General features: G+C 40.9%; 1 protein-coding gene across 4 annotated transcripts; it reads right to left on the bottom strand.

Annotated features, from left to right (window-relative positions):
• Positions 1-946: 946 nt before the first annotated feature.
• On the bottom strand, positions 947-19,205 carry LOC131365908 (la-related protein 4). 4 transcript variants are annotated; one of them, XM_058409848.1, is made up of 17 exons: positions 18,513-19,205; positions 10,306-10,432; positions 10,102-10,224; positions 9,866-9,950; positions 9,640-9,776; positions 8,471-8,574; positions 8,253-8,363; positions 8,113-8,166; positions 7,806-8,015; positions 7,627-7,730; positions 6,783-6,824; positions 5,887-6,087; positions 5,745-5,796; positions 5,499-5,657; positions 4,980-5,104; positions 4,576-4,774; positions 947-4,200 (listed from the first exon to the last, which is right to left on the bottom strand). In XM_058409848.1, the coding sequence occupies exons 1-17, from the start codon at positions 18,636-18,638 to the stop codon at positions 3,805-3,807; spliced, it is 2,355 nt and encodes a 784-aa protein (XP_058265831.1). In that variant the 5' UTR covers positions 18,639-19,205; the 3' UTR covers positions 947-3,804. The 4 variants fall into 4 exon arrangements, with proteins under 4 accessions (XP_058265831.1, XP_058265830.1, XP_058265833.1 ...); XM_058409847.1 differs by having other exon boundaries at positions 5,887-6,090; XM_058409850.1 differs by lacking the exon at positions 6,783-6,824.
• Between the last annotated feature and the right edge of the window lie 829 nt (positions 19,206-20,034).

The following is a 20,034-nucleotide window of genomic DNA, read 5'->3' on the forward strand; positions in this document are numbered from 1 at the left end:
CTCTCTCTCACAATCACTCTCTCTCTATCTCACAAATAGACACACACAGTCTCTCTCTCTAACACAATCACTCTCTCACTCAAATACACACACAAAAAAAAATACTCAAAACACACAACCTATTCACACACACTCCAGATTATAGAAATCAATCCCCTTGCTTAACCATGCTTAATTGAAACACACGACACGGTTAGACCCAGTGTGGCAGGGTTCTACACAGAACCCTAGATGGACAAACCCTAAAGGTATAAAAATGAATTTTTTTTCCCCCTCTGAAAGAAGCCAGTTGCTTTTATTTGAGAGCATTATTACTACTACTACCAGTAGGGGCAGGTAATACCATATGCTTCATATTACCAAAAAAAAAAAAAAACAGACGTTGAAAAATATTTACTAATTTTTCAAAATGTACTTGTCACGCATCTTTATGTGTTAAAAAAAAAAAAAAAAAAAAAAAAAGTGTAGAGAAAATTTGTGCATTTCTTCCTCCATAGTCTGTTGTCTGTTGACAATGAAGAGAAAAATGGAAAAAAAACCCCCAAAAGACAAAACACAATTTTAAGTTAATATTTAGTAGAAAGTGTGTGGGATTCCTTCTAAAAAGCATCAAGGTGAAAAAAGTTGGGGGGGGGATGCCCTTTATTTTTACAAGTGTAACCTGATTGATTATCTACAAACACCCACAAGAACAGCTATAAATAGTTTCAAAATGGCTGCTTGTCATTTTTTACATACCGAGCCGTGGATTCCAAATATAGGCATCCCGTGGCACAGGTCTGGCTTTACGTGAGCCGAAACGTGTGCGTGCGTGTGTGTGTGTGTGTGTGTGTGTGTAGCAGGAAGTGGTACAATACACAAACAAAACAATTTAGAATTCTAATTGAGTTAATAAGTCAGGTGCTTAAAATGGAACAGAACAAAACAGCAATGAAAGAAGTGGAACTCCAAGGCCAAAACAAAATAATTTATTTTTTTTTAATGACATTTTACGCAGACGGCTCGAATGTGCCGTCTCCAACACTCAAATCCATTGTTAAATTAATTCTTCCCTTTGCCACAGCAGCCCTAAAACCAATTAACAGTGAGAACCCAAACATTAAGGAGAATGCTATTCCTGTAGATTTCTGCAAGCCGCTCAACATCAAATGTCATTATCTTATGCTTCTAATATAATTTCACATTACATTAAACAGTAAGATTTTTTTTTTTTTTTTTTTTTAAACAAGTTAGTGCATTTTGTTCCATTACACTAAACCACTAGCTGCTCAAATTCATTAATGAAAACAAAATGAAAAAAAGAAAAAAAAAGAAAAGAGAAAACAATAAAAGCCCCAGTGATTCGTTATTTACTGCATTACTAAGCCTCTAGTAAATGCGTCAAGTATTTTCTTTGCTGAAATCTCAAAAATATACAAATGTTAAATCTGTGATTCTCTCCCAATGTCATTTTTTTTTTTTTTTGTACACAAGTCAGGAACGTGGCCTACATGGACGACTGGGGAGGGTGATGAGGGCAGGGATGGGCGAGAGGATTAAAATAAAATGAAAAAAAAAATTCAATTAAAATAAATCCCACACAATACTTACAATGAATTCAAACAGCAATACTGCATCTTCCTCCGATTACAATTTGTTAAGTTAAACAGCACCAGTTCACTTTCACATTGCTTCTATCCACCCCCCCATTTTGCTGCTTTGTAAAGCACATGCGAGCATCCAAGAGCGATGGCTCATACACGCAGATGCGACTTGAGTTTTGGTATGGGTGCCGAGAGCGAGAGTCATTCTAGATCTATACTTTCCCCCCCGAATGTCACTGATGCAAACCATTTAAACATTGAGATGAGTCTTTCACTGGGGAGATAATCAAGGAGGACACAATAAGCATGTGGAGAGGTTTCTTAAAGAATTTGCTGATCTGGCAAATTGCATGAAATATATGACTCTGGTGTATGATAAAATGCCCAAGACCATCAATATGCAACAGGGTCCAACAAAAACAAGCTTTGTTTTTATTTAATTTAAAAAAAAAAAAAAAAAAAACCAAATCATTTGCTAACATTTCAATGGCCTGCACTAAATGTCTCACTTATATTGACCAGGGGAAAAAAAAAAAATCTCTATACTGCCCACAAAGCCATTTAACACACGATTGTAGTTAAATTAGCAGATGAATCAGGATTTGTGGACAATCACAAGGAAGGAAAGAAGGAAGGAAGGAAGGAAACACCACACACTTTCAGCCTTTCATCCTGTATCTATTGTGCTTTGCACTATATATCTCAAGGCTAAGGAGGAATGAACCAAAAACGATCACTGTAGCAAAATCTAACCCGACTGAAACGTTTTCTTCTTCGCTGAAAATCAGTCTCTGTACAGTTGAAACTATCCAGTGTAGTGAGATCACTAGTGGATAAAATAGGCCTTGTGGTTTTCCTGACCTAAATAAGTATACATCACACCCCTATGCAGAATAGCTACTAATCATTATAGCGAGGGTCCTGATTTTTTTTTTTTTTTTTTTTTTTTTTTAAATAGTGTGTGGGCCCAAAATGCAAACGAAAGCAGCTTCATCTTTGCCCTCTTAGTGAGCCCAAGCTGACAATCTTGTAAACACAGTCAAATGCCTGACTGATGCTTTCTCAAAAGCAATTTTGGGAGAATAATGCACAAACAACCCCCCCCCCCAAACATAAAACAACTGAAATGACAAAATACTTGAGTGTCTATGTACCTGACTGATATTGTGATCTTTTCACAGGCTGTTGGTTACACAATCTAACTAAAAACAATAATTAAAGAGCGAGGAAAAAAGAGAAAATAAAAGCAGACCAGTGATCCAGCATTATAATTGGCAGGCTCCATCCTCATGAAGTGATGTATATGAATAACTACTGAAGCTCCACAAGCAAACGCATCTTTAAGACATTTCTAAACACCAGCTCTTCTCAATCAGCGAGCTTAGATCCGCCATGTCGAGCAAAAAACGATGCAGAATTCCAGATCAAAACAGCAAGCGTCACTGCTGTTCCTAGCTATCTGCCAATCCACTTAAGCAGGCTTCGCATTTTCTAAATGGGAGCTAGATCCCAAAACTGATTTATCAACACTACCGTAAAATACATCCTTCCACTCAAAAGGGCAAAGTCCGTGTACATCGTTCACTCACTCCATAACACCACACCCCCCAGTCACCTGCCAATGCGAATGAATTAAAAAAAAATAATAAGAGAAGGAAGAAGCAAAAAAAAAAAGAAAAAAAAAAAAGTAAAATATTAGTAGAATCCTTGCATGTCAAAGTGATATTTGTTTAGGTACATGATAGCATTCATGTTCCTTTTCTTCTTAGTGCATATGTTCTTTGCAGACTGCCATCATTGTTTCAGCTCAACAGCAGCACTGAGCACTCGGCGGTTACGACGCCCTCCGTCCCACCGCCTCCTGGGTAAAACGAGCAAGTGGGGAAAGAAAGCGCCAAAAAAAAAAACCCAAAACAAAATTACATTCTGAGGGGCATTGTCAAGTTTAGAAGCACACGTTTTCCTATTTGATGACTTCCTTCAACAAGCTTATAACTAGCTTCAATTTTTTATTTTTTCTGATGCCCGTATGCCACGACGTCTCCATCTGTGCATTGTCATTTCATAAGATTTTCCTGTGGATGTGCTCCAGGCAAAAGAGGTGGCTATTATTTTAGATCTTTAAACTTTTTATATTTCATCTCTTTTTATATATATATATATATATTTTTATATATATATGTATATGTGTATATATTCATACATTGTAAGGATTTAGTCTTTACTTTGGCGATATAGGGGGGATGTTCTGCTCTTTGCCAGTGTGTCTGGAGGCTCCTTGGGGTGAAGTGCGGCGGGTGAACTGAGGACGCCTCTGCTGCTCGCGGAGTTTGAAGCCTCCCGTGCTGGCTCTGGGAGGGCCGTTGCTACGGTAGAAACCCTGTGAGTCGCGAGCCGGCCTGCCCTCTCGGCTCTTACAGTCCCCCCCACGATCCTGTGGCCGCTCGGGCCTTTCACTGCCGCCCGACTGCTCGTCCACCTTATTCACACGCAGCTCCCTCAGAGGCTGTGAGGTAGAGCTGGCAGGACTGGGGCTGACCACAGGTGGCGGTGGAGGAGGAGGGGGATCCTTGGGGGGGCGCTGGCACACCTCAGCGTAGCTCAGTTTCCGAGGCTCCTAAGATAACAAGAGACACCATTTTATCCCTGAAGCCGAAATAAAACTTATTCTCAGTGGGCAACTAATCATCATGAGCTGAAAAATGCAAATAAGACTGACATACACTGATAAGGTGTTTAGCCAGATAGCATGCATTGTCTGCTTATGGCAATACGGCAACATACTCTAAACCAACATGCAACTATATAAAAGACTTGTTTCATATCATGCATAGAATACCATAGAATTTATGACTCTTCGACAAGCAAAGAGGTTGAAACAGATTGACCAGAATGTGGACGACATGGCTGCAGTAAATGAAGATTATTCGTCGTCCAGATTAAGGTGTTCAATATAATCAATTCAGGTTCTGTAGATAATGAATGCATTTACCAGTGGGGCAGGGTTGGAGTGGCCAGCATTGGCCTGTGGGGTTGCGGGGTTGGCGGGACTTGGCGGAGTCTTGGAGACGGGAGCTGGCTGAGCCGGACACGCCGGAATGGCTGAGGTGGCGCTCGGGTTCACAGGCATGTCTTTATGGACCAAGGGGTCAGCTTTATCCAGTTTCTTCTCCTGAGGGGTTGCGCTTGCGCTAAGCAGGGCACAAGAAAAACAGAATAAATATCATCCATAAATTTCTGCATCCGGTATAATACACACATACAGGGTTTAGACTTATAAAGTCATGTACAATAAAGGCTAATAATACACAATGCTAAATAAGGGGCCATAAGTGTGTGTAATAATGCAGAATCAAGAATTAATACCATGACCCATGTCATCCTCTTCAGGCTTACCTGTAGCTAGCAGGATCTGCAGCGTGAACAGTGGGTTTGCTTGCAGTCAGTGCAGGTCTGGGGACTGTCTCCTCAGAAGCTGAAGCAGCAGCGCTCACAGTGGATTCCTTGTTCGAGTCTGACTGCTGGAAAGAGATAGTCACATCAAAATCAAATCCAAGAACTTCTCATGAGAAAAAAGACAATAAAAACCCACAACTGTGTATTTTTATAGTGCAGTTTATGGTGCAAGATCACATGGCTTGTTTAGTTTTCTTTTCCAACCTGTGTATGAGCATGAAAACAATCTGTTGTACTCTTAGGACTGAACAGAATAAAGTGGCAGGCCAGCTTATTACAGTAACACTGACATGTTGAACCTATGTGGTGTGAATGCCTGCACTGAGATCTCACACACAGACGTGACACAGCTTTAATTATTAATCATTTCTCTTGTGCATGAGCCATGGCTCAAAAGCCAACCAAGCTTCTACAAAATGAGCTATAAACTCATTCCTGGGTGCAAACTCGAGAACTTACCTTATCTCTGTTGAGACCCCGTACCACGTCAGACATGCGGTTCTCTAAAACTGGCTCTCCCTGTGGGCTGCCTGAGCATCCAGGGAGTGGAGGGAAATTAGAAGGAGCCAGGTCAAATTTAGGTGGCGAAACCTTAACTTCAGTGAGCGGAACTGGCCTCTGTGGAAGAGATCGCATAGGGAGAGTAAATAAAAAGCACAGAGCCTTATAATGAAAGAATAAAAGCTTCAGGAATATGTGCATTACTGTGGTTCGTTCGTCCTCTCTCCTCCTCCTTGTTGCTCTGTATGTATTCCTCCTGTGAAGAGAGGTTTAACTCCTTCAGCATTACAGATTCCTGTGTGTCAAATTTAGGCACTACTTCTAAATACGGATCATGAAATCGTACCGTCCCCGTCCAGCCACGGTGCCGTCATCGTTAGGCTCAGTGGAGGTGGTCAGGTGTGGGAAAGAGGAGCTCAGCTCTGAGGTGGCCAGCACTGAGGTACTGCTGGCGGGAGGCTGTGGACTGCGGAGCCCGTCTACCACAGATACAGGGGTGACCGTGGAGGCCAGTCCGTCATTCCTTGTCTGGGGCTTCACGTGGTTCCTGCTTAAAAACACAGGATTGAATGAGAAACGGTACCAAGTTCTTGCAATATTTAAAAAGAAGAATTCGGACAGGGGACAAGGAACTGGGGCAACATGCACAAACTACACAAAATAATCATGTTTGCAAGCAAGTATGGAATGGCATCTAGTTAGCAAGCTGTTCTCTGGCAGTGGGCTAACTTTGACAGAGAGCAAAATTCATTTCCAAACGCTTTATATGGCAAGGATTAGAGTAATTTTATTTGATGCTATTATACACGTCATAATTTGATGCTCTTCAAGTCAAATGTTAACACACTGGCCAGGGAGGTTACTACGTCCCAAAAAATTGTTAGCCTGTTACTTTGAGAGTTCCACTTTCTCTTAAAGCACAGTAACACAGACAGAAAACAAACTGTTAGTTGCAATGGTAGAAATTCAGGAAATAAGACGTTGCCAATTGAGTCGAATGATACTTAAAAAAAAAAAAAAAAAAAAAAAAATTAGGACTGGTGTGATGTTCGGCTAGAATCGAAGTTCATCGCCACACCAATGTAAACCTCACAGTCTAAGTACGATCACTTAAATCACTGAGGTCATTTCATTAGAAAAAATGAAAGATTGTTTTATTTTGAACATGTTTTGATGGTCTGAGACATGAGAAGGATGAAGTGATGATTAGACAAAAAATATTTCAAACTTTAACAGCTGTACCTGAAGGCATTTATTACATTCTTTCTTGAATAGAGTGGGACACTGTGGGGACAATAAAGAAAGCCAAGGTAAAGAGTGTAAAACTAATAGGATGTATTTATATTTAAAAAAATAAAATAAACCTCCCACCTGAACAACTAGTTAAGGGGTGGACAAATCACAAGCCTACGACTAGCAGATTTTGGTTCTGAGCTAATTTCTACTTTTCTCTATGGCTTTTAGGGAAAAGGTATTTGCAGTAATATAACCCTCCTACTTACTAATACCTCATGTTAAAAAGGGGGAAAATGTAAAATACTAGGCAGGCACAAATACATTTTTACTTGCTATGTGAAGACAGAACACATCTCCGTGACAAATGAATGAACAATGAACTTTATAGTTGCAAAAACATGCTATATCAAAAACTTTATTGAGTAAGTATAAGGATTATACACACACACACACACACACACACACACGCCTTCCCCAGTTTCCTTAGTCTGTACTGATGTATTTAAATTAGCAATGGCCATATGTAAGGTAATGTGAGCTACCACTTTTTAGTCACAGGCGTTAAGGTTTCCAGGCAACCAAAACAGGCCTGGGCAGCAAAGTGCAATTTTCACTGGCCCAGTGGGCTAGGTTAAAGATTTATGATTTGTCCACCTCTGCAGATATACTTTAAGATTTACAATATAGTTAAAAATTCAAGACAGTCATGAATTTATGAAAATCAGAATTATTTTAAACAAAACATGCACGATAATCGCATTGCACTTGGCACAGTGCGAAACGTTGAACTAGTCGTCTTGCAACTACAGCATGCTGTACGCCTAAATAAAGGAGCTTCAAAATGACGAACCGGTTTCTGTTGAAGGGGCGTCCAATGTTGAGAGAATTTGAACCAGTTTTGTAGTGTGCAGTCGTGCCAAATCCATTGACGAACCCGCTGTTAGGAAAAGGTGCCTGTGAAACAAGAAGGCATGTCAGCCAACATAATCATGCAAATAAACTTGATAAAAAGTTTGATCAAGGACTCACCAGAGGAGTCTCGAAGTATGGAGTTGGAGATGGAGTCCAGGTGGGAGGGACGATGCCGTAGAGATACTGCTGCTGAGGGCTGTATATAGGCTGCATGAAGAGCGGCGAGCTGTACTGGGACTGTGTGTGAGATTGCTGCTGATAGACGCTGCAGTCCAGGCTGCGGTAACCATTCTTTGCAAAGAAGGTATTGATGGCTTTTATTCTAGCCTGTGAACAAAAGCAGAGTCAATAAACAAAATTTATTGTGCAATTCATTTTCTTTTTTAAAAAAAATATACATGAACCTAATTACACACTAACTCACCATAATGGGTTTTCCCTGAAATGTTTTGACTTCTTCCCTTAAGTATTTATACGCCTGGAGAAAAACAGAAATGAGTTAATGAAGTTGGAAAAAACATGTTATATGGGAGCAAAAGGCACACCCTTTAAAGCAAGACTCACCTGTTGAGCATCCGTATCCGATTGGAACGTAATGTACCAGTTATTGTTGTGCGCAAACTCCACGCTAATGACCTTCGGACAGTTGTCGTTCTTAAAAAGGGCCTCCACTTCCTGAAAAGATTTCCCAAATTCAGAATGATAGTGGAATTAGATACACATGAAGCTTATTCAGAAACGCCATGAATTTTACCCCCCCATAGTATCCAAAACATGAATACCTCCACAGGGGTCGTTTCTGGAACCTCTCGCAGGATGATGATGCAGCGTTTGTGATTTGGCCGCACTTTCTCTCCTTTTTCATCCACTTGAACCATAGGAGATGCTGAGCAGAGAGAACGCAGGCAAATTAATGAGTCATACAACTCGTGCTTCAAATAAACACCTTTTATATAATTACACCACGGCTAAATATCCAAGGTTATGGCTGTACAATAATCACACATTCACAGGGACTTGACAAACTAAAGCTAATAATAAACCAACCTACAGATGTAACGTAATGTTTAACACTTTGGAAGGAATCAAAGGTTCAAAGAGGTTCCTGAAGGCTTTCTATCCCAAAGACTAAGTTTGAGAGAAAGAAATGAAGCTGCTGTTTATAGCTGCTATAAAATAAATCGACTACTAATAAATCGCTGTGGTAGAAGGATGAAGCACTTTTTTTTTTTTTTTATAGAAAAACAATTGACTTTAGGGTTGCGCTGCATCACGCCACCTGGTCACTGATTGTTTTCCTACAAGACCACAATGCCAAGTTTATTTCATTCTCAATGATGCGCCACTTTCTGGTGGATGTGCCTTCACCCAAACTGCCTAGTGTCATCTTCGGCAACTGCTTTATCCCAATTAAAATGTTTTGCCTATACATAGTTGTCATTTGCAAGTTTGACTGCTGTCCAGACTCATGAAAATGTTTTTGGTGTACTGTTAAAAATGAAAAGGCATTACAAGGTCAAATTAGACAACATACAGTTGGTGGAAAAAAAAAAAAGACTAGGCCAAACAGTTAGTGAATGGATGACCGCACACCATGATCACAGATGTATGAAGGAGAGTAAGCAGCTGGCAAGAAGGCCAAAACTGTCAGCATTATGACAATGGGGATATATTTAAAACATATAAGCAGTAGATGGTTTAATAATTTCAATGCATGAATTTGGCAAATTTCTGCTTATTTGACAATATGGGGGTTAACAGTGGGTTAATAATCACTTTATTGAGTCTATTTTACAGTGTAACTTGTTACATTTGTCACAGGAAGGTATCTAATGAATAAGCCGCTAAAAATAACCCAATGCAACTTACCAGATTAACCATCTATATAGAACATTAGTGATCAAGGTGTAAAGGATTTCCTCTCAAATTTAATTGCAGCACAGACACTTACATCTCAACACATCCAAGATAAGATCCAAATCCGTAGTAAGGACTTTAATTCCTTCCATGCTGGCAATAGTCCATATTGGCACAAACTGGTCGCTGTCCATTTGAGAAATCAGGTAAAGATCCTTCGATAAGTTCTCCCTGTCAGAGAGAGAGACAGAAGCTGAAGCTGAAACCTGCACACTCGGCCACTCAGAATCGACTGCAAAGCCTTTAGAAGTTGCTCGTACCTGCTGAAGCAGAATTCCAGCTCTTTTTTCAGAGACTCACGCAAGCTTTCTGCAGAGAGGGGCTGATCTTCAGACAGTTTGGATTCTGTACAAGAAAAACATGCAGAGCAGAGTTTGGCCATTATTGTCCAATAGCACAATTCTGTAATTCTGTAATCCTATACTCCCCTCCCAGCCACTAAACCCCCCCCTTTACCCCCAAGGTGAATGGAAACAGTGTTGAATGTTTCACTGACCATTAGTCAGAGGGTTTGGATCAGAGGGGTCCATGCCGTTGACCACACCATCTGCTGTGGCCGTGGTGCTGTTGTCCATGAGAACTGGGAAGCCAGGTGTGTATGCTTTACATCCAGTGGACTCTGGAGAAAGAGGAGGAGGAAGAAGTCAACCCAAGACACAGCATACATCATTCTTCACAATACTTCTGATCAAACCATTACCTTCAGTTATATTCGACTGGGACCAGGGGGAAGCCTCAGTGGCATCCACAGGAGCCTCACTGGGCACAGCAGGCATCTCCTGCCACACTTTGGCATTAGGGTTCAGACCCGCTCCCTTCGAGGTCACCTGGAAACACAACAGGGCAGTCTGAGGTGAAAATTATATTATATTAATACAAAATAGAAAACAGGACTGCAAACCAAGCCATGCAACATTAAAATAGATAAATTGTCTCATTTTATCCCTTACCATTTGACATTGCAACAAACTATAAGTAAGAGCATCATATTTCACCAGCAGTGGTAAACTGTTACCAATAAACAGATGGAGAAGAGTCACATGGTGCACAGTGGTACTCCTACTAAACTGATGGAGCAGATTACCGATTGCGTAAGAGCTGCCCCACTGCCGGAGCCCACGGAGAGCCGGCTTATCCTGACTATTCACACTAGGAAGATAAAATAGTACACCAGCAACCAGATAGCCATTCCCAGCGTTTCCCTTTATAATCCTGAATCACACTTTTACCCAAGCTACAAAAATAAGCCCTCAAGTTGCACGAGGTGAATGGAGACTATAGAAGGATTGCACAGACTTTTAAAAATAAAAAATACTGAAAGGGTTAATCATATTTTGCACTACATTCATTTTCCAGTTTATCAGCTACACAATTTTATCAGGTAGCAACCATGAAGGTCACCTTGCAGGTATACAGGTACTGGCTGTAGTTAACATCTGTTGCTATGTACCACGCGACAGCTCCCCCTTCTCTGACGAACAAAAGAACCAGTGCTGATTAGATGTTATTTCAGTGGTGGGCCATTCTCAAAGGGGGATGCTGCTGTGATACGAGAGCACCAGGAATGGCAACAAGGCTTTTAAAAACACCTCAGTTTCATTTGGTTTGAGAACTGTGCTGTGGTCAGAAACCAACAATAAAGAGTGGATTATTAAAACACAATGCATCTTAAAAAAAAAAAGGTTATAGTCTCCCAACTGTACACCTACTCGAATGCAAACCCGGGACAGAATCAGAGGTTTGTGTTCGCACGGACAATTTCCTTCTAAACCGTGAAAAGATTCATTTGTTTGTTTCCTTTAGTAGCAAAACCCAAGTGGTACAAAGTACAGTGCATTTTGAATGCATGATGTGTCATTGAGGCATTATAGTACAAGACTGTTTCCACTTTGAAGGTCAGATGTGCAGCTATTCGTTTATTTCTCACTGCAAGCCCTCGCACCATACAGCCAAGTTAATTACAGTGCTCCAGTCGTGTGAAATTCTGGCTTTATACAGCAGTAACAATAGCACCTCTCTCCCCAGCATCACAAAAGTAGAAATAGGTAGATGATGCTATTGTGCTACTTACTCACACACATCTTTTGCACCTGCTGTGGACCGCTCAAAGGTTCAGCTGAACCAAACCCTAAACTGGTCATGGGATCAGAAAATGTCATCGATATAACAATTGTAATAAACCCTGGACTAAAACAACCAGAGGCCTGAACATCAAAATGACCTAAATGCACCTAAGGAATAAATAATCAGAGTAAACTGATTTAAAAAGATAACTAAATGTTAAATAAGATTAAATGAGCACTTATCACCGACTTCTACCATAGTGACAACAGTGACTCAACACATTTTTAACAGCTCATTTGGGTCTTAATACTTGGTTCAAACTCTGGATCTCTAAACAGTAGTCAACATTCTCCCTTTGGATACGGCTGTGGTTCTTATCCTTATTACATCTTTGACCAAATGTTCTCCGTCAACTGAGCTGGTCATGACGGTCTTATGATGAACCGTGCCATGACTGTGTTACCGTCTGTACTTTTAACATTTATTTATGCCCAGATAGGACACCTTTACCAACACTCCACTTTCAAATAAGAAAAACAGTATGTATAGGCCCAGTGACTAAGAACACAACCTAAAATAATACTCAGAATTGTTTTGTTTGTGTTCAACAGTTGTTAAATTCTCAGAAAATGATCATTGTTTATATTTTTCCCTAAAAAAAAAAAAAAAAAAGGAAAGCCACAGAGCTAAAGCCGTTTTAGTTCCACGGCAGTACAGATGTAGGCGTTTTTTTTAAACACTATTTTTGAGCACTAAGGACTACATGGTCAGAGACCACTCACACACTTGTAATTTTGTACTATTTATGTAAGTGAAGTTGGTGAAAAATGATTAAAGCAAGGTTGCAATATGCAGGAACAGTTTATTCATTATAAAGCACATTATCTGTCTGTAAAAAAAACCCCAAACAAACCCATTATTAATGCTTTAAATTTATCTATATGTGACTGTCAGATCCCACACAAGGATGAGCAATAATACCAAGTTAGCCTTATGTCTCACTGTTGCTTGTTACCCCAAACTAGTGATCATCAACTACAGCAAAGTATATTAGTGGACTAAACGAAGTTACTGGCTACGGATTAACAGCTTTCAAATACTGACTTGATCATCTGATGCAGTTTATCCAGTCACATGTATTTATTTGAATGTTCTAGCTGAAGGCAGCTCATTAGACCAGAGAACAGCTACAGGGCTAGACCAAAAGGGGCATTGGTTTCACATGCAGCTTAGAGGGTAAAAACATTCACCCATTCTTGTCTGATTTGCAAACCGACATGGCCTGTTAACAAAAAGTGCATTTAATCTCCCTGTGTCAAATTTATAACGCGTCTCATTTGATCAGTCAGCAGTTAACCGAACAGTACAAACTACACCGAATCATCGGGTTTATAACTACAAAACACTCACCAACACACAGCATTAAAATATGCTTATCAGGAAATGCACCAAATTTTGCTTCAGTACACAAGAACAACCAGAACGCCATGTCGTACGTATATTTAAAGTAGAATCAATTACATGGCCTGTAACAAAAACCCAGAAATACCTGAATGATTTTAACACCTTCTACACTTACACACTCCTGATCGTAATCACACACAGTCATCTTCCTCTAATGAGCACCAATGCCAGCTGCAAATCCTGATACTGACCTGGACTTAACCTCATGAGCTTTTCCCTGTAACTGATGAAAAGGAAAAAACATATGATGACCACAAGCTATTAAAGTGGTATTTAAGGAGCTACAAATTCATCATAATCCCAGGACAATCCTCTCTGTATAAATCTAAGAGTAAAATTAAACAGTGTGGCTTGTTTGCTGAATCAGAGCACGCTTAGGAAAACTGAAAGACCCATGTGAGAAACTCAGGAGAGACAATTATTTGCTTCAATTTCACTGTACGACACTCACCAAGGCCTTCCAGCGTGATCTTTAGATGAATAAATGTCTGGAACATCAGCTTCCTCTTTAATTTAGTGTTCCACATTTACATTTGAGTCACACTGGCTTTGTTTCGATCCGTTTTAGACAAAAGTGCAAATTTCATTAAAGCAGATAATCCACGGGACTGATCCCCCCACCTCCCGCATACACAAGTCATCTTCTGCACACACCCTCATGCTCTGATTTTGCAGTTCGAACTCAAACAGGAAACTATTCATGTAGTAAACCACACTGGTCTGGCACAGTTTGCAGTCATCTCTAAATAACTAGATTTTGTGTTACTAGGTTACGAACATTTCCCCCATCAAGATAAGCACTTCAGATAGCTTCTATATGCCAAGATAATCACTTATTATAACTCACTACCTGAGCACATTTGCTTAAATGATAAAGCGCGAGATGGACAGAAGTTCATTACGACCCTTGACATGCCTAACAAAAGTACAGCACTGTTGTCTTGTATGTAAAGGAATGGCTTGAATATTAACCTCAAACTCACATTAAATGAATAGACAAGATACCAACTGAAAGAAGTGGACTTCACACTGGATGAAATGAATCGGCTAATAGGTTTGAAGCTTAAAATACAGGCCTTACCTAAAAATCCATACAGTTTCTGCTCTGCCCTACACTTTCTACCTACGGCACATTTCTCCCCCATTCGATTTTTGACGTGGTGTTTGTCTCCGTATACACGGTGACGAACAATGCTTGAGGTGTCTGTTTTGTAAAAAGACATCTAGTAGAGCAACAAAGTGGATTCGTAAGCTTTGTTCTCATGTTACTGTGGTGATAACTGTTGAGGTGTGACCACATAACCGTGAAGTGAATCATGTTTAAACATAGCGACGCATATAAACCAGGGAAAACTATTTAGCCAAAGTTAATTAGGATCGTAATGTTCTTAACTGGTCCATTAACTCCAACGGTGACTAAAGTTATTAACCAGCATTCTGTCAGAGGGCACCGATTTTATTTGGCCACAAAATTCCCCATCAGACACGCTGCTGCCGAACACACACAGCTTATACCTGCCGGTGCACTCATTCACGTAAAGCATTCTCTATATAGCGTTACACCACGCCTCCTATTTTTCTGTCCTACAGTTTAAGGGTTTAATTTAGTGGAACGGGTTTCACCGGTCAACATGCAGCGTATGATTAAAAAGGGACACGTTGCGAATAAATGGTCAGACTCTATAGCCAAAAAAAGTGTCACATTAGATTTTTTTTTTTTGGACATGACTGTCACCTACACAGACACCAAGAGCAGCATCATTGCACTGCAAATTTCTGTACAAAGGTGAGACCAAGTTGACTCAACACCCCCAACCCATAAAGTGTATTAATATGGTTAACATGTCTTGTCTGAGACCATCACAAAATGTGAACAAATGTGGGGTAGAGGACGGTTCTCTTTAAAAAAAAAAAAAAAAAAAAAAAATTAACTAGTTTTCTATACAGGATCAATCACAGTTTCTGAAGCACATTTTTGTCTCTTAGGACCAATGACTTAAGGTGTTTCAACACTTTTTTTTAACTTTATTGACCTTTTATGGTCTGGCTAGTGAAGTGATGACATGGCTTGTTTGAAACGCTGATGCCAGAAATAGATAAATGGAAAAAAAAGTGTGCTTATCACCCCCTGCTTCAAGCTCAATACGCAATCTCATTTGTTTAGAGAAAGTGGCATCAGGACACAATGAATAAATATAGTTTGTTACAGTTACACAGATATAAAGAAATGTCATGTACATGACCATGGTCTCTTAGTGTGACATATTTGAAGCATTCATTTACTCACTTTCAGGAGCTGAGTCATGGTGACTTAACTAATTTGATATTTTGGGAACTTGCTTAAAAAAAAAAAGAAAAAAAAAAAGAGCAGGGGCTAAGAACGATAGATAGATCGATACTTTATTCATCCCAAAGGGAAATTCACACGTCTGATAAAGTGCTCACGCAGGAAAGTCTTGCTCACACCTCCGTTTCATCACCCATGGCACTCAAAAGCATTTAAAAGTTAACCCTCGTCTCCACTCAATAATTAGTTGCTTATACAGAACTTGACAGATTTCAGCTGGACAACCATGCCTCGAATTCCAGTTAGCACGGCTTGATTCTACAGTACACACTGCAGAAGCGTAACATTTATAACCGCACTAGCTAGTGTTACCCAGATGAAGATGGGTTCCCCTTTTGTCTCTGCTTTCTCTCACGCTTTCTGCCTCGTGTTGTCTCAGGGAGTTCGACCGCCAACTTGTTTATTAGGAATAAACCTAAGCCCACATCTATATCCAAATATGAGTTAAGGTGCTTTGGGACAATTTCCATTGTGGTGGATGACAAACAAATACTGAGCTTGCTCATGAGTTAAATTAACACACAGATCGTCTATTGATGCATTACGTTAACAAAGACTCAGCCTATTTAAAGTTGCATTAGGTAAGATTAGTTGTATCTGTCACCAACACTCCCAGCCCAGAAGATTATGTCTCTAACAGTTAGGTGGGTCTGATATTTGAGTGATTCCTATAGGATCTAAAAAAACAAACAAAAAAATAAGGCACATCAGGACAGGTCAGTCATGTCAGGATGACAAGTACATCAGGACGCACAGGCATCCCAGAGGGGAAGTATGTTTCAAACAGGTTTTTTGAGTAACTTTTTCCACATGAAGCTGTGGCATTAGCAAATACTTCATATCATATTCTACATACACTAAATGGACAAAAGTTTTGGGACACTCCTCCATACAGTTAAATTCAGGTGCTGTCTTTAGGGGTTGGGCTTGGCCCCGTGGAGGAACTTGACAGGCCTGAGTCCTGACCTCAACCCGATAAAACACCTTTAGGATGAAAGCTGCCAAAACTGTGAGAGCTGCCTTTACATGCACATGACTGTAATATGGAGCTATCCCACTCTGCAGCTAGAACAGCTTCACCTCTTCCAGGAAGGCTTTCCACAAGGTTTAGGTGTGTGTTTATGGGAATTTTTGACCATTCCTCTAGAAGCACATTTGTGAGGTCAGGCGCTGGTGTTGGACAAGAAGGCCTGGCTCGCAGTTTCCGCTCCAATTCATCCCAAAGGTGCTCTATCAGGTTGTGGTCGGGACTTTGAGAAGTTCCTCCACACCAAACTCACTCAACCATGTCTTTATGGACCTTGCATTGTGCACTGGTGTGCAGTCATGTTGGAACAGTAAGGGGTCATGCGCAAACTGTTCCCTACAAAGTTGGGAGCATGAAATTGTCCAAAATGTCTTGGTATGCTGAAGCATTAAGAGTTCCTTTCACTGGAACTAAAGGGCCAAGCCCAACACCTGAAAAACACTGGAATGCAATCATTTGGAGGGGTGTCCCAAAACTTTTGGCACTATACTGTATCTCCCAGCTTGTTTTTTTTTTTTTTTTTTTAAATGCATCCTCCCAGTCTTTATTTAACGAGTATTGAGTCGACACTGGAGTAATAAGTAAGTACACCACCTGAGATACGTGAAGCAACACTAGTCCTGATGTTAACCCATTAAGGATTTAAGAGACACGGTGACCTAGACGTCTGTTCCTCGGCTCTGCTCTGTTCAGAAGCAGAAGTGCGGATTCATGAAGCATCATCTTGTGATATTCAACTCTGCTGCAAGACCACTGATCCTAACACACCAGTTAGTTTTCCTCGCTCTCTCTCCTCATTACAAACAAACTGCAGGCGTTTCGAGTCGGGACTAATTCATTTGAGAAAATCAGCCTGGTTTTTCAGCACGGCTCCAGCTTGTGATGCTGAAATATTTAGTAGCCGGCACATGTCACATGGCAGTGGGGGCGCAGTAGCGAGCAGGCACCTGCTCCAAAAACCGCTTCAGCTCCTCCTCCATAACAAGTCGCTTCAAAAACAGCTGTTGCACACGATCACCTTTAATTGCAACCATGTCACGGTTAAAAGACTTTCATCGTTTCATTTGACGATCGTTTTGGGAGAAATGTGACACACTGAATGCAGCATTTCAGTCGTGTGCCCCCCCCCCCGGAAAAAATAAATAACCCCAAACCTCAGGCCTCGTCACACTGCAGATTTCAGTAAATTGATATGTATATATACGCCATTCACACATAATACAGCAGTATAATCCAGATTTAAATGCGTCTCAATAAAAAAAAAAGCTAGCCTCTATGGTTTTATCAGTCTAAATGAAGGTTAGTCCATGAGACCCGTGTGTCATATGATTGACTCAGGAAAGCGTTATTAGCATCTCACAGGCCTCTAATGATGGCCGACCTGACATTAGCCTGCTAGCTAGCTAACTCACAAATTGCAAAACAAAAACGATAACTGTTCGACTTAACTCGCTGATAATCCTGCTCGCGAATAAAAACCAGAGAGCACACAGTTAAAGTGTAGTGAAAAGCACATGCGATCAGACCCGCTAAAGGTTAGACGTCTGACTGACTGCTGGCGTTTTAATTCATTAAACTGACGCATAAAAGTGTGCAGAAGCGACGGGCTCCATGTCTGTCAGTAGGGATAATATAAAAAAAACCCGCACACGCTCGTGGTCTTCTTTATAGGTGTAAAGTTCATAACAGAAAATAAATGAGTCATCGATAGCCAGGCTAGCAAGCAGAACCCAATAAATAACCTGACTAGCGAGTGACGCCTTCACGCCATGACCAACGACCTAGCCGTGTGTGCTAACCAGGTTAGCAAGCAAGCCAGCCGAAATTAACACCTGGCCTTATTTAGCTCGGCTTATGCTAACTTGGCTAAGTGTCGCACGGTACACTTTCTACGCAAGCTTTTTTTAAATCCTCATGTATCATTTGGCGGTGATGATGGCTCTGTGAGGCAGAGAGAAGAGGAGCTGCTATGATTAGAGAAATGAAATGTCAGGCCCTGACTCACCATACTTCCCGACTCTGAAGCCCCGACCTCCTCTCGGGCTCTCGGTCCCGGTTCAGCCTCCCCGCGGGCTTTCAGTCCCGGCTCGGCCTCCTCCTGCAGCGGCTCTCCGCCCTGGTCTGAATTCATCGGCCGCTCCTGGCGTCACTGATTCTCCTCCGTCCTTCTCTCTCTCCGGCCTCTCCCACGTGTGTTACCGCCTTTAGTTCTCTCGATAATCAGCGAACGAACTTTAAAAAAATGCCAAGCAGCCAATATATACAGCACTCCGGTGTTTAACGGGATACTTTATCTGCTTTGACTTATTCGGCTAATTCTGGGACATATGCTAGCTAGCTCGCGCGCTACCTGGCTAGCTAAGACTAGGAGCCACCGTATGGGCTAGCTGTCTTGCTAGCTTAGCTAGCTAGCTGACTATCAATGCATCGATAATATGAAGCAAGCTAAGACTGGTTGTGAAACGGACGACGAAGACGACGACAAAAGCAAGCTCGACAAACTCCCGAGTTTAATTCGAAGCGGTCTTTCTCGCAAACAATACAAGCGCGAATGCCGTGCGGTGCATTCCGATTACGGACAACCCGAAGCGGACACGCAGGGGACACGCACTTTGCCTACGAGTGGGCAGACATTAATGCGATCCGCCGCCGTCCCGACTTCCACCGCGACCTCTTGATGCCCTCTGAAGGCTTCTTTTAACTTCCGGTTAACGGCGACCGTTTTTTTTGACCAAGGTCCAATCCCAAATAGCGCCATGTACCCTACTTAGGTGCACTTACATAGCATAGAAACCAATGGCTTTTACGCGCCATGTGTAGTGCACACTATTTATAAACGCATGCGTTTGTCCGTCTTCTTAACAAAAATGACTGCCAGAGACATTTCCTACAATAAAAGCACCACTAACAGTAACAGCTGAGCGCATTTTGGGGGTTTTCTTCTTCCTCCAAATAAGGAACAGTTTATATAAGTCATTTCCACGCTGACTCATTTTATATGAGAAGCAAAAGTTATATATTTTTATTTACGATGAAAGCTTTGCAGTAAGACCCGTGACAAAGGGTGAACAGGTCATTACTGAAGATGTGAAATGTTTAAATGGATTATTTATCGCCGGATTAGACCATTTAAATAACCAACAAACCAATATATTCTGTGACAATCATGAAATTTGGCCTACTCACAGTGCAGGCATCAGAAATAATGTTCACTGCATTAAAGACTAGATCATTCCTCCACCAGTTGCTTGCATAATGCAGACATCACATACATGAGTAACAGTTACAGCCCACAGATTGCCAAATTCTTTACAGAAAGTCCAGTTAATAACCTTATAATAACCTTTTCATGAAACCATGACCTTTTATGACCATCAGTAAAGGATGTATATTTCAATTAAATAACATTTTGAGCATTAGCTGCATTATAAATGGTATCTAATGAGCCATGCTGTATTTGTGTCTTTTAATCTGTCCAGTCTCATCATCTGTCAGCTTGTGACAGCAAGAAATTAGTGTTATGTCTA

Source organism: Hemibagrus wyckioides, linkage group LG15 (genome assembly GCF_019097595.1).
Source record: "Hemibagrus wyckioides isolate EC202008001 linkage group LG15, SWU_Hwy_1.0, whole genome shotgun sequence".
NCBI lineage: Eukaryota > Metazoa > Chordata > Actinopteri > Siluriformes > Bagridae > Hemibagrus > Hemibagrus wyckioides.

What these genes read in the sequence shown, in the direction of transcription:
- LOC131365908 (XM_058409847.1), bottom strand. Translation starts at nt 18,638, where the DNA reads ATGAATTCAGACCAGGGCGGAGAGCCGCTGCAGGAGGAGGCCGAGCCG. An exon ending in CGCCCCTTCAACAGAAACCG is followed by an intron (nt 6,825 to 7,626) that starts GTTCGTCATTTT and finishes TTGTCCCCACAG; the next exon opens with TGTCCCACTCTATTCAAGAA. An exon ending in ACTCCAACCCTGCCCCACTG is followed by an intron (nt 4,201 to 4,575) that starts GTAAATGCATTC and finishes TTGTTATCTTAG; the next exon opens with GAGCCTCGGAAACTGAGCTA.